The sequence below is a fragment of the Marmota flaviventris genome, chromosome 19, assembly GCF_047511675.1.
Source record: "Marmota flaviventris isolate mMarFla1 chromosome 19, mMarFla1.hap1, whole genome shotgun sequence".
In the NCBI taxonomy this organism is placed as follows: domain Eukaryota; kingdom Metazoa; phylum Chordata; class Mammalia; order Rodentia; family Sciuridae; genus Marmota; species Marmota flaviventris.
The window spans coordinates 7,065,086-7,082,076 of NC_092516.1; the positions used below are offsets into that span (position 1 = coordinate 7,065,086).

At 38.4% G+C, this 16,991-nt stretch overlaps 1 protein-coding gene across 1 annotated transcript in view; it reads right to left on the reverse strand.

Moving 5' to 3' along the window:
• The window catches only part of LOC114096973 (ATP-binding cassette sub-family A member 17-like), a 113,283-nt gene that overhangs the window by 37,436 nt on the left and 58,856 nt on the right, over nt 1–16,991 (reverse strand). The window contains 2 exon segments of the mRNA XM_071605754.1: nt 7,301–7,312; nt 15,908–16,046. Coding sequence (XP_071461855.1) covers nt 7,301–7,312; nt 15,908–16,046 — 151 coding nt within the window.

Sequence of the window (16,991 nt, forward strand, 5' to 3'; positions counted from 1 at the left end):
GGCCTTGCTAAATTGCTGAGGCTGGCTTTGAACTTGCAATTCTCCTGCCTCAGTCTCCCAAGTCACTGGGATTACAGGCATGTGCCACTGTACCTGGCTTTTAATTAATTTCTAATTTTCTCTTATTGTATTCAGTGATATATAGATAGATAGGTAGATAGATAGATAGGTTGAATGATACACTGCTCTTCCCAGAGGAGACTACAGAGATTTTTAAAACTATAATCCACACCAGATATGATGGTATACGCCTTTAATCCCAGCAATTCAGGAGGCTAAGGCAGGAAGATCACAAGTTCAAGGCCAGCATCAGCAATTTAGTGAGACTCTGTCTCAAAAAATGAACAAACAACCAAAACAAATAAATAATAACCTGGCTGGGGATGTGTCTCAGTGGTGCAGTGTCCTGGGATTTATCTTAATAATAATAATAATAATAATAATAATAATAATAATAATAATAATAATAAAATAAAAACTATAATCCAACAGTATACATAGCTTCTTACCACAATTACCCTATAAACATCGAAACTCTTCTTTTCCCCCAAATGACCCTAATCTCACATGAAAACAGTTATGATGGGAGAACCAGAAACCTAATTTTGTGGTCAAAAGTAAGATCTAAGGAAAATGAGCAGTCCAGTGGTGAGCTGGAAAGTGGTTAGCTAGTGAGGCCACTGCCCTAAACTGCACTGTCTTGCTCTTCCTGCTCTTTCTCTTTGTCCATCTTGTAGCGCATCTGGATAGTTTTCGATAGGTTCAAATGATCCATCTGAGTTTTACCTCTGTGGACCTCACCACAGTGCTGATCTTCTTTTTTCCAACACTAGTTCTTTTTTTAAAAAAAAATTATTTATTTTTTAGTTGTAGTTGGACACAATACCTTTGTTCCATTCATTTATTTTTATGTGGTGCTGAGGATTGAACCCAGGGCCTTACATGTGCTAGGTGAGTGTTCTACCACTGAGCCACAATCCCAGCCCCCAACACTAATTCTTAAAAGACACTTGTCTGAGTGCTCAAAAGCCCTCCATAGCACCTTCCTTTGAAATGAGTTTAGTGTGACTATCATACTTCTTCAGGGTGATGAACACATTGCCCAACAACAGGCACTTCTGAAAGATGCAGATCAGTTCTACTAGGAACTACTTGCTCTCATGCTTTGCTCCATCAGCATAAGCCCCAGTATTCTGAAATTTATTTGGTCTTATTTCGTAGTCTAGTACACGGTGCCTTATGGTAAATATTCCATAGGCACTGGAGAGAATGGGACTTCTGCTGCTGTGATATGTAGTTTCTGTTGATAGCATGTAAATCAAGTGTGATGATGGTGTCATTCAAATATTTTATATCCTTAATGATTATTTTTTCATTTACTATTAATAACTAAGGGAAGGATATTACAATTTCCAACTTGGTTGTGAATATTTTGACTTCATTTGGTTTTGTCCGTGTTAACCTCATGTATTTTGAAGCTGTTATGAGACATATTCATGCACAGGATTGTTACATCTTCCTGGCATATGAATCTTCTCATCAATATGTATTGCCTCTCTCTCTTGTGGCACAGCTAGTCTGTGAAGATGGCCTAACAATTCCTCCCCTCCCTGATTGTGCACACCATTCTTTGAATAAAGAAGTGGTGTTTAGGGCTAGGAGGTAGCTGTGTGGTAAGCAGCTTGCCTCATGGAGCCAACAGGCTCAATCCCCAGCACTAGGAAATTCAATTCCCAGCCCCAGAAAAAAATCAGTGCTTATTTTCCTTTCCCTTTGATTTATACACACACTCTCGATTGTGCAATTTATTCATGTGACAGAAGGAATGTTTTGGCCTTTCTTTTTTTTAATATTCTTTTTAGTTGTAGATGGACACAATAACTTTATTTTACTTATTTATTTATTTTTTGGTATTAGGGATTGAACTCAGGGGCACCCAACTACTAAATCATGTCCCCAGCCCTATTTGGTATTTTATTTAGAGACAGGGTCTCACCGAGATGCTTAGTGCCTCGCTAAATTGCTGAGGCTGGCTTTGAACTCGTGATACTGCTGCCTCTGGCTTCTGAACCACTGGGATTACCTGGTGTGCCACTGTACCCAGCCAATAACTTTATTTTTATTTATTCATTTTTTTATGTGGTGTTGAGGATTGAACCCAGTGCCTCACATGTGCTAGGTCAGAGCCATCTTAAGGAGGTCTTGCTGTAGCTTGCTGCAAGCCTGTGAGATTATAGCAAACATTGTCATACTATCCTAGCAAGTGCCTACTGAACCACCTAGGGTGTACCTAGTAGAAAGTGAGTGAAACAGGCACAGAGAAGATTGAACCTGGGGGAATTCAAGTTAGAAATATGGAGGGGAATGCAACTTGCTTACCCTTTGATTTTGGTGGCTCATATGATCAGCTGAAGAGAGCTGGGAAAATGAACAGGCAATGGGAATACACCAGGGACTAAGCCTGGAAGCAGAGTATGTGAGACCTATGGAGGGTTGGCTCCCCTGTCCCTCTCCTTAGAATTCTTGAGAGGCTCCTAAGATCCAGGCTCAGCAGAGACTGGCATCTGCTTGACCCTACAGGTGTGTTGATTTGATTTCTCTGGAACAGACACCATCCAATAAAGTTCTTAAGTCCTGATTAGACCTAAGCCTCAGCTGTTGGAGCTCCCCCATCTTATAACTTTGCAATATTCCTATCCTGGGAGTGCATTGATCTGGCTGTCTGGACAAAACTCCAATAGACAGTACTTTCCATTCCATCCTACTTTATACTGGTGAGAAGGGAAGCTGAGAGCTATTTCAACCAGCTTCAGTTTTAGGCCACTCCAGATGGCAGTGCAACGAACAACACACACAAAAAGGAAGGATTTAACAACCCTCAGCCCTTGCACAAGTGTCCCCCCCAACATAGCCCAGGAAGAAGAGGAAAGGACAATCAGGCATAGGTAGTGATCATCCATCCTTGTCAACAGTTTTGACCCCCTCAGTGGAGACATTTTTCATTTCATTCCCCCCACCTTTTTTTTTTTTTTTTTTTTTTTTTTGGTGAGTGCATTTTTTATGGTAGCTAATTTTCCTCATCTTGTATTTTTAGGGTTAGGGTTTTTTTGTGTGTTTTTTTTTTTTTTTTTTTTTTTGGTATGGGTGTGTGTTTCTATTTTTCTTCTTTCTTTTCCTATAAACAAATTATCTTGTTCTCTCTTTACTTTGCTTTCTATATTTTTCTCCTACTTTAAAGCCATCACTTGTTATATCTCTTCTGCATTCTCTCATATTTTGAACTTTTTTGTGTGTGTGTGATGCTGGAGATTGAACCCAGGGCCTTGTGCATGCTAGGCAAGCACTCTACCAACTGAGCTATATCCCCAACCCCATATTTTGAACTTTCTAAACTTTCTTCTACCTTCTTATCACATTTTTTTCTCTTAATCAATTGTATTTTTACCATCTTTTAGAACTATTTGGCTTATATAACTCCTACCCCCACCATTCATATTGTTGCAGTTATTATAATGTAGATGTCATAGTCAAAACCTTCTGTTTACTTTAATGTCAGATCTAGATCACAGCAATTTATTGTAGCTATTCTCATATCTGACAAAGCAAACTTCAAGCCAAAGTTAATCAGAAGAAAAAAGGAAAGTCACTTCATACAGTTAAAGGGAACAGTCCAACAATAATACGTAATGATAGTAAATATTTATGCCCCAAATGTTGGTGTACCTAATTACATAAAACATATACTACTCAAATTAAAGACTCAGATAGACCCCAGTACAATAATGCTGGGTAATTTCAATACACCTCTCACAGATAGATAGGTTATCCAAACCTAAACTCAGTAAAGACTCTTTACACCTAAAAAAAATTATAAATCAAATGGATTTAACAGGCATCTATAAACTATTTAATCCAACAATATACAAATATGGTTTCTTAGACGTCCATGCAACTTTCTTCAAAATAGACCATATTTTAGACCACAAAGCAACTCTTAGCAAATACAAAAAAATTTGATATAATTAATTGTATCTTATCTGATCATAATGGAATTAATTTAAAATCAACAGCAAAAACCCTACAGGAACCATATAAACACACGGAGATTGAACAACAATACACTTCTGAATAATAAATTGGTGCTAGAAGAAATCAGGAGAGAAATTTAAAAATTCTTAGACTCAAACAAGAATAGTGATACGACATACCAGAACTTCTGAGACACTATGAAGATGGGCCTTAGAGAAAAGTTTATATCTATGAGTGCCTACATAAGAAGATGATAAAGAACCCAGATAAACAACCTAATGATGCATCTCAATGCCCTTGAAAAACAAGAGCACACCAATTTCAAAACTGGTAGAAGGAAATAATTAAGATCAAAGCCCAAAATCAATGAAATTAAGAAAAAAAATACAAAGGATCAGTGAAATGCAGAATTGGTTATTTGAAAAGATAAACATGATTTATAAGCCCTTAGTCAAACTAAACAAAAGAAAAAAGAGCCAAACTAACAAAATTAGTAATCAGAAAGAAGAAATCACCTCAGATATCACAGAAATACGGAAGATCATTAAAGATTATTTTGAATAAACTTAAACTCCAATAAATTGGATAACCTAAAAGAAATAGATCCATGTCTAAACACATATGACCTGCCAAAATTGAATAAAGAGGATCAATAACCAGCAACGAGATAGAAGCAGTAATTAAAAAAACCTTCCAACAAAGAAAGCCCAGGACCAGATGGATTCTCAGCTGAATTCTACCAGATCTTTAAAGAACTAATGCCAATGCTCCTCAAATTATTCCATGAAATAGAAATTTATTCTGTGAAGCCAGCATCACCCTCATACCAAAACCAGATGAGGACACTTCAAGAAAGAAAACTACAGACCAATATCTCTGTTGAAATTGGATTAAAAGAGCCTTAATAAAATATTAGCAAATCATATTTAACAACATATTAAGTAGATTGTACATTATGACCAAGTTGGTTTTATCCTAGGGATGCAAGGATGATTTAACATACACAAATCAATAAATGTAATTCACTGGAGAAACAGATTCAAGGACAGAAATCACAGTCATCTCAACAGATGCAAAGAAGGCCTTTCACAAAATTCAGCACCCATTCTTAATAAAAACACTGTAGAAACTAGGGATGAGGGAATTTACCTCAACATCATAAAGGCTATATGAAAATCCAAAGGCAACTTCATAGTAAATGGGGAAAAACTGATAGCATTTCCTTTAAAATCTTGAATAAGACACAAATGTCCACTCCCACCACTCCTATTCAATATAGTACTAGAAATTCTAGACAGAGCAATTAGGCAAGAGAAGGAAATAAAAGGACTCAAAACAGGAAGAGAAGAAGTCGAATTATTACAGTTTGCAGATGATATGATCCTATATATAGAAGATCCAAAAAGCTCTACCAGAAGACTGTTGTGGCTAATAAATTCAGCAAAGTAGCAGGCTATAAAATCAACACAAAAAATAATTACATTTCCTATACATGAATAATACATCTTCTGAGAAAGAAATCAGGGAAACAATTGCATTCACAATGGTCTTAAAAAATACCAATAAATATATGAAAAAATGTTTAACATCATTAGCAATCAGGGAAATGCAAATCAAAACTAAACTGACCTTTATTTTATCTATCTATCTATCTATCTATTTATTTGCAGTGCTGAGAATTGAACCCAGTGCCTTACAATGCTAGGCAGATCCTGCATTATATGTAAAACTGTATGCATATATTTTTTTTAAAAACTACACTGAGATTTCATCTCACACCAATCAGAACGGCAGTCATCAAAATTACAAACAATAATTAATGGTAGAGAGGTTGTAGAGAAAAAGGAACACTTCTACACTTTTGATAGGATTGTAAATTAGTACAACCTGTTAGAGTCTGTAAACAAGTCAAAATAACACCTGGCATTTTGCCAGGGGAATGTTAGAGTTCATAAACAAGTCTGGATGGTGCCTGGCAAAATGCCAGAGGGAGTGGTTTGAGAAGTAACAAAAGCAAGCCATTAAGTGTGGAGATTCCTTATTGGTTGACTGATGTATCTAGTTTATGCTAATTAGATAAGCTGTGTGGAATGTATAAATACTGCTCCTGTCCTGCAATAAACGGCTTCCACTCCTGCTGTATCAACGTACACAAGTTATTCGTCACCCCCCGGTTATTTTGCTGCAGCAGCTGGACTGCGGCACAACCACTATGAAAATCAGTATGGAGTTTCCTCAAAAGTATAGGAATGGAGCCTGATATGGTGACACATACCCGTAATCCCAGTGGCTGGAGAGACTGAGGCAGGAGGACCACAGGTTCAAAGCCAGCCTCAGGTACTTACCAAGGCTATAAGCAACCTAGTAAGACCCTGTCTCAAGATTTTAAAATTTTCTTTTTCTTTTTTTTTAAAATATTTTTTATTTGTTTATTTTTATGTGGTGTCAGGGATAGAACCCAGTGCTTCAGGCATGCTAGGCAAGTACTCTACCACTGAGCCACAACCCCAGCCCTTAAAATTTTCTTTTGAAAAGGGTTGGGGATGTGGCTCAGTGGTTATGTGCCCTTGAGTTCAATCCCTGGTGTCAAACAAAACAAAAGACTAGAAATGGAATCACCATAAAAACTAGGCCACAATATTCCTCAGTATTTATCCTAAAGAATTAATATCTGCACACTATACATGCATACTGTGTTCATAGTGGCGCAGTCCATGGATAAAAAAAAAATGTGGTATATTGCCACAGTCTGGCTGGGCACAAAATCACGAGCCACTCAAGCAGGAACAAAGTTTATTTTTTGAAACTGCCGCCAATGTCCGGTACCGCCCGGGAAGATTTTTTCCACCCACGCGGCCTCCTCCCGGACCCACAGAGAGAGCTCCTCCCCCGGAACTCCCTCCTACTGTACTTCTCCAACCAATGGGAACTCTCCAGGAGTCCCGTAGCCGGCCTAGGTGAATAGCAGGAGTCCAATATCCATATGAATGCAAATCTTAACATAATCATATCATCTCAATGGCTAGCTGGCGTCACCTTTAGACCAAAAATGCCATGCATCATATACTTGGCTCTTAGCATCTCCCCCCTTCTGTTTAAGTAACAAGCAATCTGGCTAGGGACCGTGCCTGTTAGGTTTGTCCAATTCAACATATGGTTCTTACCTGTCATCGGAAAACTGACTTTTAGGCGTCAGCCTCCTGTCTTAGGTTGATACCACTGCAATTGGATCATACCCGTCACTGACTACCGGTCCAGCATATAGCCATACTTGTGGATAGGCCTATGTACCAGTGGGGGGGTGAGGTTCTTTGCCTCACCTCTGTTGGCCCCCAAATTTGGCCCTTGGTGCCAGTGGGGGGGTGAGGTTCTTTACCTCACCTCTGTTGGCCCCCAAAATTAGACCATCACTAGTAGAAGGGAGGAGGATACAGAAATGTCATGACACCAAGTCAATTAACGGCTCCTAGGAAAAATTACATCACTGGTGACACATCAGCAAAGATACGCTAGCACTACCATAATTCGCTGCATCAACAAATAGATCACAAAGCATACAAGTGATACATAGTCCAGGCAAGTTCTGTAAGCAGTTCAAAGCAGAGGAATCTATCAATATGTCCATATCCTCCCAAAATAAAGCATACAAGTGATACATAGTCCAGGCAAGTTCTGTAAGCAGTTCAAAGCAGAGGAATCTATCAATATGTCCATATCCTTCCAAAATAAATCGACTCATTGATTGAGCATTACTTGTTGAGTTATAAATCATTGATGTATCAGTTTACACGGTTTGTTGTGATAACTCTCGAAGAAGTTGTAGTTTGGTTTTATCTTTGTCTTCACCGGCACTGGGATGAAAATAGGAATTTTGACAATGATGCTAAAAAAAAAATATGTAACATTTCAACAGGTACTAAGAAAACAATATTTAGAACAATTTACATTATCCTGAACAGAATTATTAAATATAATGAAAAGGAAAGGTGAAAGTAAACAAACAGATCTGTTAACCTTCTATTTGTTCATATATTAAAACAATCCTCAACAGCTGTTTACCCAAATTAAACTATTAAAATCAAGTGAATAAAAAAAAAAATTTTTGAATCCATGTGCATGAGCGCTCCTCATATGTGATATATGGACATACGCACATACAGACATACAACACAAAACAGAAGTGTGCACACGTAACATATAACACATAAGACAATAGTAAAGGCCTTGTAGCTTTACCTAGGTGAAATCTCCATTGCAATGTTCAAAAACTCCACAGTCAAAAAATAAAACTGATCAGAAAAAACATTAACCTAGGTCTGTATGAGCTCAAAAATAAAATAGAACTTTATGATGTGGGAAAAAGCAATAATAAAATAGATATTGAAAAAAACATCCTGGTTAATCACTGTCGCAGATGTAAGAATAGCCAAGCTGGAGATCTGGATATCAGCTGTTATGGATTTGAGTCGAATCATCTTCCTTTTGGTCTGTAGAAATTGTTTTGGTTAATCTCTCTGGAATCCAAATCGGCTGCTGTTCTTCCTGTGGAAAAACACAAACAGAGCCCCGACTCCAGACTATCACTGGGTCAGGACCTTTCCATTGTCCTGTTAGAATATCTTTCCAAAGTACCTTAGGCTTATGTACATTTTTTGGATACAAATGTCTTTCCGCAGCACTAAGCCCTGATGAATCCAAATTTAAAAAGTTTAGAGTAAAAAGGGTTATTTTAAGTTTATCTTTGGGGGATATATACCCCTTTCCAATTTCCTCCTTTTGTTTTAATAAGTACATTTTAATAGTTTGATGAGCTCTTTCAACTATGCCTTGTCCTTGTGGATTGTATGGAATTCCTGTTGTGTGAGTAATGCCAAATGATGAGCAAAATTGTTTAAAAGAGGTGGACGTATAACCAGGACCATTATCGGTTTTTAACTGTTTTGGAACGCCCACAGTGGCAAAATTTTGTAAGCAATGAGCTATAACATCTTTAGTTTTTTCTCCGGCATGAAGGGAGCCCATCAGAAATCCGGAAGAAGTATCAACTGTAACATGTAAATATTTTAATTTTCCAAATTCTGGCAAGTGTGTGATGTCCATCTGCCAAATATGGTTAGGTATCAGTCCTCTAGGATTGACTCCAAGATTAACTTGTGGTAAAAATGTCAAACAATTTTGACATTGTTTTATTATTTGTCTAGCTTGTTCCTTAGTTATTTTAAAACGCTTTTGTAAAGTATTAGCATTGACATGGAACCTTTTATGAAAATGTATAGCTTCTTCTATTGTGGAGAAAATATGTATGTCATGTGTAGATTTATCTGCTAACTCATTGCCCAAACTAAGGGCTCCAGGCAATCCTGTATGTGCCCTGATATGTCCTATAAAGAATGGATCTTTTCTGTCCCAGATTAGACTTTGTATAGTGGAAAACAAAGAGAAAACAGTAGAAGAAGGGGAAATCCTACCAGCATCTTCAAGGGATACTATAGCATTAACTACATACTGACTATCAGAAAATAAATTAAATACAGAATCTTTAAACATCATAAAAGCTTGTAATACTGCATTAAGCTCTACCTTTTGAGCTGATTGTTTGGGTACTAAAAATGTAAAAGTTTGATCAGGGGTAACTACTGCTGCTGTACCATTATTTGACCCATCAGTGAATATATTTGGAGCATTCATGATAGGGTTTTTTTTTTGTCATCTTTGGAAAAACTACAGGATGTTTAGACCAAAAAGACAACAAAGGATTAGACGGTAAGTGATTATCAAATGAAACATTAGATTTACACATGATTATTGTCCAAGTATTTAACTCATTAGCTAACTCATCAATTTGATCTATAGTATATGGAGTAATAATTTTATTGGGAGAAATCCCAAACACTCCCTTGGCTGCTTTTATTCCTTTGAGTATTAATTGTCCTACAGCCTCAGGATACCTAGTAAGAATAGTGTTAGGAGAATAAGATAAATGTATCCACAATAATGGACCTTCTTGCCAGAATACTCCTGTAGGAATATTTTTTGTTGGCAGTACAATAAATAATAAAGGCAAACTTATATCAATTCTATCCAAATGCATATTTTCTATATATGTTTCAATGATTTTTAATGCCTTTCTTGCTTCAGGCGTCAACATGCGGGGTGAATTTGGATCTGATGGACCTTTTAGAATATCAAATAAAGGTCCCAACTCTCCTGTTGGTATGCCTAGATAAGGCCTTATCCAATTTATGTCTCCTAATAACTTTTGAAAGTCGTTAAGTGATTTGAGTTGATCTACTCGTATTTGAATTTTGGGTGGACGGACCATGGTTGAGGATAATAAAACCCCTAAATAATTAATTGGAAGATTTAATTGTACTTTATCTATTGCTATCTCTAGATTATAATTTTTTAATAAATTTGTAAGTGTGGCATAACATTCTAGCAATGTGTTTTTATCTTTATGTGCCAATAACACATCATCCATATAGTGAAATATTTGTAGTTCAGGATTTTGATTTCTAAGTGGCTGGATTGCTTTGTTAACATAAATTTGACACATAGTTGGACTATTAGCCATCCCTTGAGGGAGTACTTTCCATTCATATCTCTGATCAGGACCTTCATGATTTAGTGCAGGGATAGTAAATGCAAAATCTGGACTATCCTCGGGATGAATTGGAATTGAAAAAAAACAATCTTTAATATCTATAGCTAAAACATACCAGGTTTTTGGTAAAGCAGACAATTGGGGAATCCCTGATTGAGCAGGTCCCATAATAACCATCTCATTATTAATGGCTCTTAAATCTTGTAATAATCTCCATTTACCAGATTTCTTTTTAATGACAAAAATGGGAGTATTATGGGGAGATACGGAAGGTTGTATATGTCCCTCCGCTAATTGTTGTTTGACCAGGTCATGGGCTATTTGTATCTTTTCTTTAGTCAGGGGCCACTGAGGAACCCACACTGGTCTTTCTGATTTCCAAGTAATTTTGATTGTCTCAGTGGCCCTTTTCGAAAACCCAATCCATGTCTATTTGTTTTTTGATCTATTTGAATTGGTTCATTAGCTCCTTGTATTACCTCTTGTTCTCTTAATCTTTCTTCTTTCCTAAAGCCTTGTCTAGCCCTAGTAGTGGGCGCATTAGGATTGATGTTATTTGTTAATGTCAAACCTAATTGATCTAGGACATCTCGTCCCCATAAATTTATAGGAAGATGATCCAATACATAGGGCTGTATAGTTCCTTCACATCCTTCAGGATCCTTCCAATCTAATACCATTGCACTTCTATGGGGATTAGTTGCCACTCCTAGGCCTCGAAGCGTTTGAGTGGCTTGTTGTAATGGCCAATGTTTTGGCCATTCTTGATGAGATATGATGCTAAGGTCTGCACCTGTATCAAGTAGCCCATTAAAGTCATGTCCTTGAGTATTTAGTTTTAGCATTGGGCGAGAATCTAGATTTAAAGACAGCATAGCCCAATCTACACCTGTGGAGCCTAATCCCCTGGAACCTCTTTCTACAGTACGACTGGAAAATTTATCATGTAGGCTGGGTATTATTAATAACTGTGCTATTCTATCTCCTGGTGAAATTACTGATATACCTCTTGGAGAACTAGCTATAATTTTTATTTCACCTTCATAATCGGGATCAATTACCCCAGGACTTATCATAAGTCCTTTTAGTGTTGAAGAACTGCGTCCCAATAATAAGCCTACTGTTCCTTGGGGAAGAGGTCCTTTTACTCCTGTGGGAATGATTTGAACTCCCATCTCTGGAGTTAGTACTACTCTGGCAGAGGCGCAGATGTCCAACCTTGCGCTCCCTCTAGTTTGTCTGATGAGGGATTTAATGGATAATGCGTCCTGGGCACTACCTTGATGGTGTTGCTGGGTTCCTCCACTGCCCCGTATATTTGTGGTTTTGGGCCCTGGAGCATTGGGCCCTCCAGTCCGTTTTTTGGCAATGGAGCCTGATGTCTTTCTCCACGATATCGTGGGTAAACACTTGGTCCTTGTCTGTTTTTTGATAACGGAATACCTTCTATGGTGGTTTGAGAACGGCATTCATTAGCCCAATGTTTCCCTCTACGGCATCGTGGGCAAATACCTGGTATTCTATTCCTTTGATACCTAGCCTTGTTAACCCTCCTCCTATGGGGCAACTCCTTTTAAAATGTCCTGTTTGATCACAATTATAGCATGTTTTTGGCCTGGCATCTAAAGCCTGTTGTACTGCTGCTAAGACTTGCCCTTGTTCATTAATGTCTCTACATAATTTAATATATGTGTTTAAATCTTCATGTTTCCATGGTCTGATGACCTCTCTGCAGCAACGATTTGCTTGGTCATAAGCCAGTTGTTTTATAAATGGCATTGCCTGTTCTGTATCTCCAAATACTCTAGATGCTGTCTGAATAAGCCTATCTACAAATTTAGCGTAAGGTTCATTAGCTCCTTGTATTACCTTAGATAATTGTCCTTGTAAATCTCCATGCCCCTGTAAAGTTTTCCATGCCCTAACTGCGTCTGCAGCAATTTGTGCGTATACGCCAGGATCATATTCAATTTGTTGCCGTTGACCCTCATAAGGTCCTTTTCCTAATAACATCTCTAGATTTCTTTGAGGGTAACCGGCTGTTGCATTTCGCCTAGCTGTCTCCATGCAAAATTCCTCATTGGCAACCTTCCATAACAAATATTGTCCTCCATTTAGCACAGATCGACACATGTTAGCCCAATCTGCTGGCGTCATGTCTAAGTTGGTAATGGATTCGACCATGTTCACAGTGAAGGGTGCTTGCGGCCCGTAGGTTGTTACAGCCTCCTTTAATTGCTTCACTGTTTTGAAATCTAAAGCACGGTGAATTCGTTGCCCTCCTGCCTGCTCAAGTACAGGGCATGCTAATCTTTGGGGTCCTGCCTCAGGATTCCGTCCATCAACTACGGGAGTTGAGGGCCGCTCAGCTGTAGATGGAGCTGTTGGTTGAATTACGCCCTCTGGTGATAGAACGGGGTTAGTAGCAGCCTCCTGTTGTAATTCCCCGCCTGATGGTTGTTTTTCCTCTAAGCTTTCTTTCTTCAAATCTTCCTCTGTCTGACTAGCTTGAGAGACCTTCTCTTTCGCTTGACCTAACATGTTTTCTACCATAGTCTGGACCTCTAACAATTTACTTAACAGTCTTTCGGTTTGTTTTTTACTAATTTCTAATCTACTATAAAGGTAACGCAACCCAATAAGATAGCATAAAACAAAACCGAAACAGAATGAAACAAAAACCGAACAAAGAATAGTTGTATCAATTTTCTCTTTCTCAGGGCCGAACAACTTCAAACCTTGAGCCAACCAATTTTCCCAGTTTGCCTGAGAAAATTCTAGGGATAGGCAGCTTGAAACAAAAACAAGATAAATCAAAACGAGAACACATTGTTTTTTGAAATGGTCACCCATTTTGTTGCCTTCCCTCAGGGGCGAGCAATTTTACTCACCTCCAAACTTCAGGCGTTCCCCGTGCGGGCCGCCAGTTGCCGCAGTCTGGCTGGGCACAAAATCACGAGCCACTCAAGCAGGAACAAAGTTTATTTTTTGAAACTGCCGCCAATGTCCGGTACCGCCCGGGAAGATTTTTTCCACCCACGCGGCCTCCTCCCGGACCCACAGAGAGAGCTCCTCCCCCGGAACTCCCTCCTACTGTACTTCTCCAACCAATGGGAACTCTCCAGGAGTCCCATAGCCGGCCTAGGTGAATAGCAGGAGTCCAATATCCATATGAATGCAAATCTTAACATAATCATATCATCTCAATGGCTAGCTGGCGTCACCTTTAGACCAAAAATGCCATGCATCATATACTTGGCTCTTAGCAGTATATATACACAATAAAGTTTTATTTGGCCATAAAGAAATATAAAATTGGGCTGGGGTTGTGGCTCAGCGGTAGAGCACTCGCCTAGCATGCGTGAGGCCTGGATTCGATCCTCAGCACCACATAAAAATAAATAAATAAAATAAAGGTATTGTGTCTAACCAAAAAAAATATTAAAAAATAAATAAATATGAAATTATGTTATCTTCAGGAAAATGGATGGAACTAGTAACCATCATTTTAAGTGAAATAAGTCAGACTCGGAAGGTTAAGGGTCATATGTTTCTCTCATACATAAAACCTAGAGAGGAAATTGGAAAAGAAAGGCGAGGGCATCTGATGAAAAATCAAAGGGAGATAAGTGGAATAAAGGGAAGGAACCAGAGGGAGGGAGGAGGAAAGGGAAATACTAGGGGATGATATTGGCCAAATTATATTGTTGTATTGTATGCCTAAATGAATATGTAACAACAAATCTCATTGTTATGTACAACTACAATGCACCCTTAAAAATTGGATTAATGGAGCTGAGGATATAGCTCAGTTGGTAGAATGCTTGCCTCGCATGCACAAGGCCCTGAGTTCAATCCCCAGTACCAAAAATTTAAAAAAAAATTAAAATAAAAAACTGGATTAAAAGAATTTAAATATATATAAAACTGGGCATGGTGGCACACGCCTGTAATCCCAGCAGTTCAGGAGGCTAAGGCAGGAGGGTTTTGAGTTCATAGTTAGCCTCAGCAACTTACCAAGGTCCTAAGCAATTTAGCGAGACCCTGTCTCTAAATAAAATATAAAAAAGGGAGGGGATGTGACTCAGTGGTTAATTGCCCCTTTGGCTGCCTACATCAGTCCTTTTGTAAAATATTTTTTTTAGTTGTAGATGGACACAACACCTTTATGTTATTTATGTATTTTTATGTGGTGCTGAGGATTGAACCCAGTGCGTGCTCACATGTGCTAGGAAAGCACTCTACTGATGAGCCACAACCCAGCCTTTTTTTTTTTTTTTTTTTTAAGGAAAGAAAGTATTATTCAGGAGGTAGAGTCAACAGCAATAGAGCACTTGCCTCGCACATGTGCTTGATCACACTGGGTTCTACCTTTAACACCACATAAAAATAAATAAAATAAATAAAGATACTGTGTCTATCTTTGAAAAAAAAATTTTTAAAAACAAAATCCTTTCTAGGAAACAGAAGTGTGTTCCAAACAAACAGAAACTGGTGATACATGTCCACCTAGAATTACAAATTGCTACAGACTCATAATTGTTATGTACCTCTTATTTTTCCTGTATATATTTTTTTAGTTATTGATAGACCTAAATTTATTTATTTATATGTGGTGCTGGCTGAGAACTGAACCCAGTGCTTCACACATGCCAGGCAAGTGTGCTGCCACTAAGCCACAGCCACAGCCCCTTTCCTGTTTCTTAGTGGTAGTATCTCTTATGGTTATCCTACCTCTGTCTCATCATTGCATGTTAATGCACTGGGTGTATATGGATCAGTTAACTTCTGTGTTAGTTCAAGGTCTTCAAATTAAGAATCATATGCCCTGGGCTCAGTGGAAGCACACCTGTAATCCCAGCAGTTTGGGAGGCTGAGGCAGGAGGATTGCAAATTCCAAGCCAGCCATAGTAACTTAGCCAGGTACTATGCAACTTAGCAAGACCCAATATTAAAAAAAAATTAATGGCTGGGAATGTGGCTCCATGGTTAAGTGATCCTGGGTTCACTTTCTAGTACAAAAAAAAAAAAAAAAAGAATCATACCCAAGGAGTTGAATCCAAGTACCACACTTAAGGAGTCTCATCTGTACCCTGTACCTAGACACGATGCAGACAATGACATCCTGAGTCTTGAGTGGATTCAGTATCAGAATGTAGTTTTTGAGAGGGGGAGAAGTCTTAGGAAGGATGTGTGTGTTTTGCATGTAGGCATGTGGGAAGGACATAGATTTCTGTGGCTATGGGTAGCTTCTTAGTGCATACCTGTGAATGCTCTTTAGGAAGTATAAATATTAATTCTTCTCCAACGCTGGACTCCATAACTGCATTTGGTATGTGATGATAAATAAGATGAGAAATCTTCTCTGTGTCACAGTAAGGATTTCTCAGTAAAGTCATATAGTATCCTGCACCTGAAACACCACGTAAAAGACCATGAAACCATTTTACTCTTTATACTTCTCTTCTTGGGCCACACTTAGTTTTCTGTGGCTCAGAATGGGACAGCTCCAGGGGGAAAGCGATGCTAGAGAGCCTTGTGGGGTTAAGTTTAAACAATGAGGAACTGGTTGGCTTCAGAAGTTCTGTAATGCTATTCTGGAATTTTCCCTTCTGCTCCAGAAGAGGGAGGTGATATATTGCAATGCCAGGCAATATGAAGGACAACTGCATTAAGGGCAACACTCCCTTTAAGTGATAACTAACTGGGGGAAATAAACACTTGGAAGGCAGAGGCCTTGAATGTTAAGATGATTACCAAAGATACCTGCATCAAAATTACATCCTGGTTTTGAGGATACATACTTCACAGCATTTGAAACATTCTTTCAGAAATCAGTGACACTTTTTACTGTCATGCTGGACATGTATTCATTTAACAAACATTTCTTGAGACCAAACACCAGGTAATCTTCTAGGTACTAAGGATATAACAGTAAAAAATCCTTAATCTCATGGGGCTTTCACTAAAGGATTAGGAGGCAGATAATAAACAAGTTAAATAAGTAAAATTTATAGAGTACTAGTGACAAGTGCTAAGGAAAAAATAAAGAGGAGAGGGGACAGGGGGTATCAGGATGTGATTTTAAACAGGATAATGAAGGAAAGCCACATTGAGACAGTGACATTGGTATAAGGATGACAAGGTGGTGGCCTGAGGAGGACAGTCACTCAGTCTGGAGAACCAAGTTAGCAAGGAGTGTGGGTGGAGGAGAAGAGCAAAGGAGAGTATTAGGAAACAAGGACAGAGGTGACAGAACTAAGCCAGGAAGATCCTATTCACTACTTTCAGGACTTTGGCTTTTTCTTTTTCCTTTGGTGGTACTAGGGATTGAGCCCAAGACTGCCCTACCACTAAG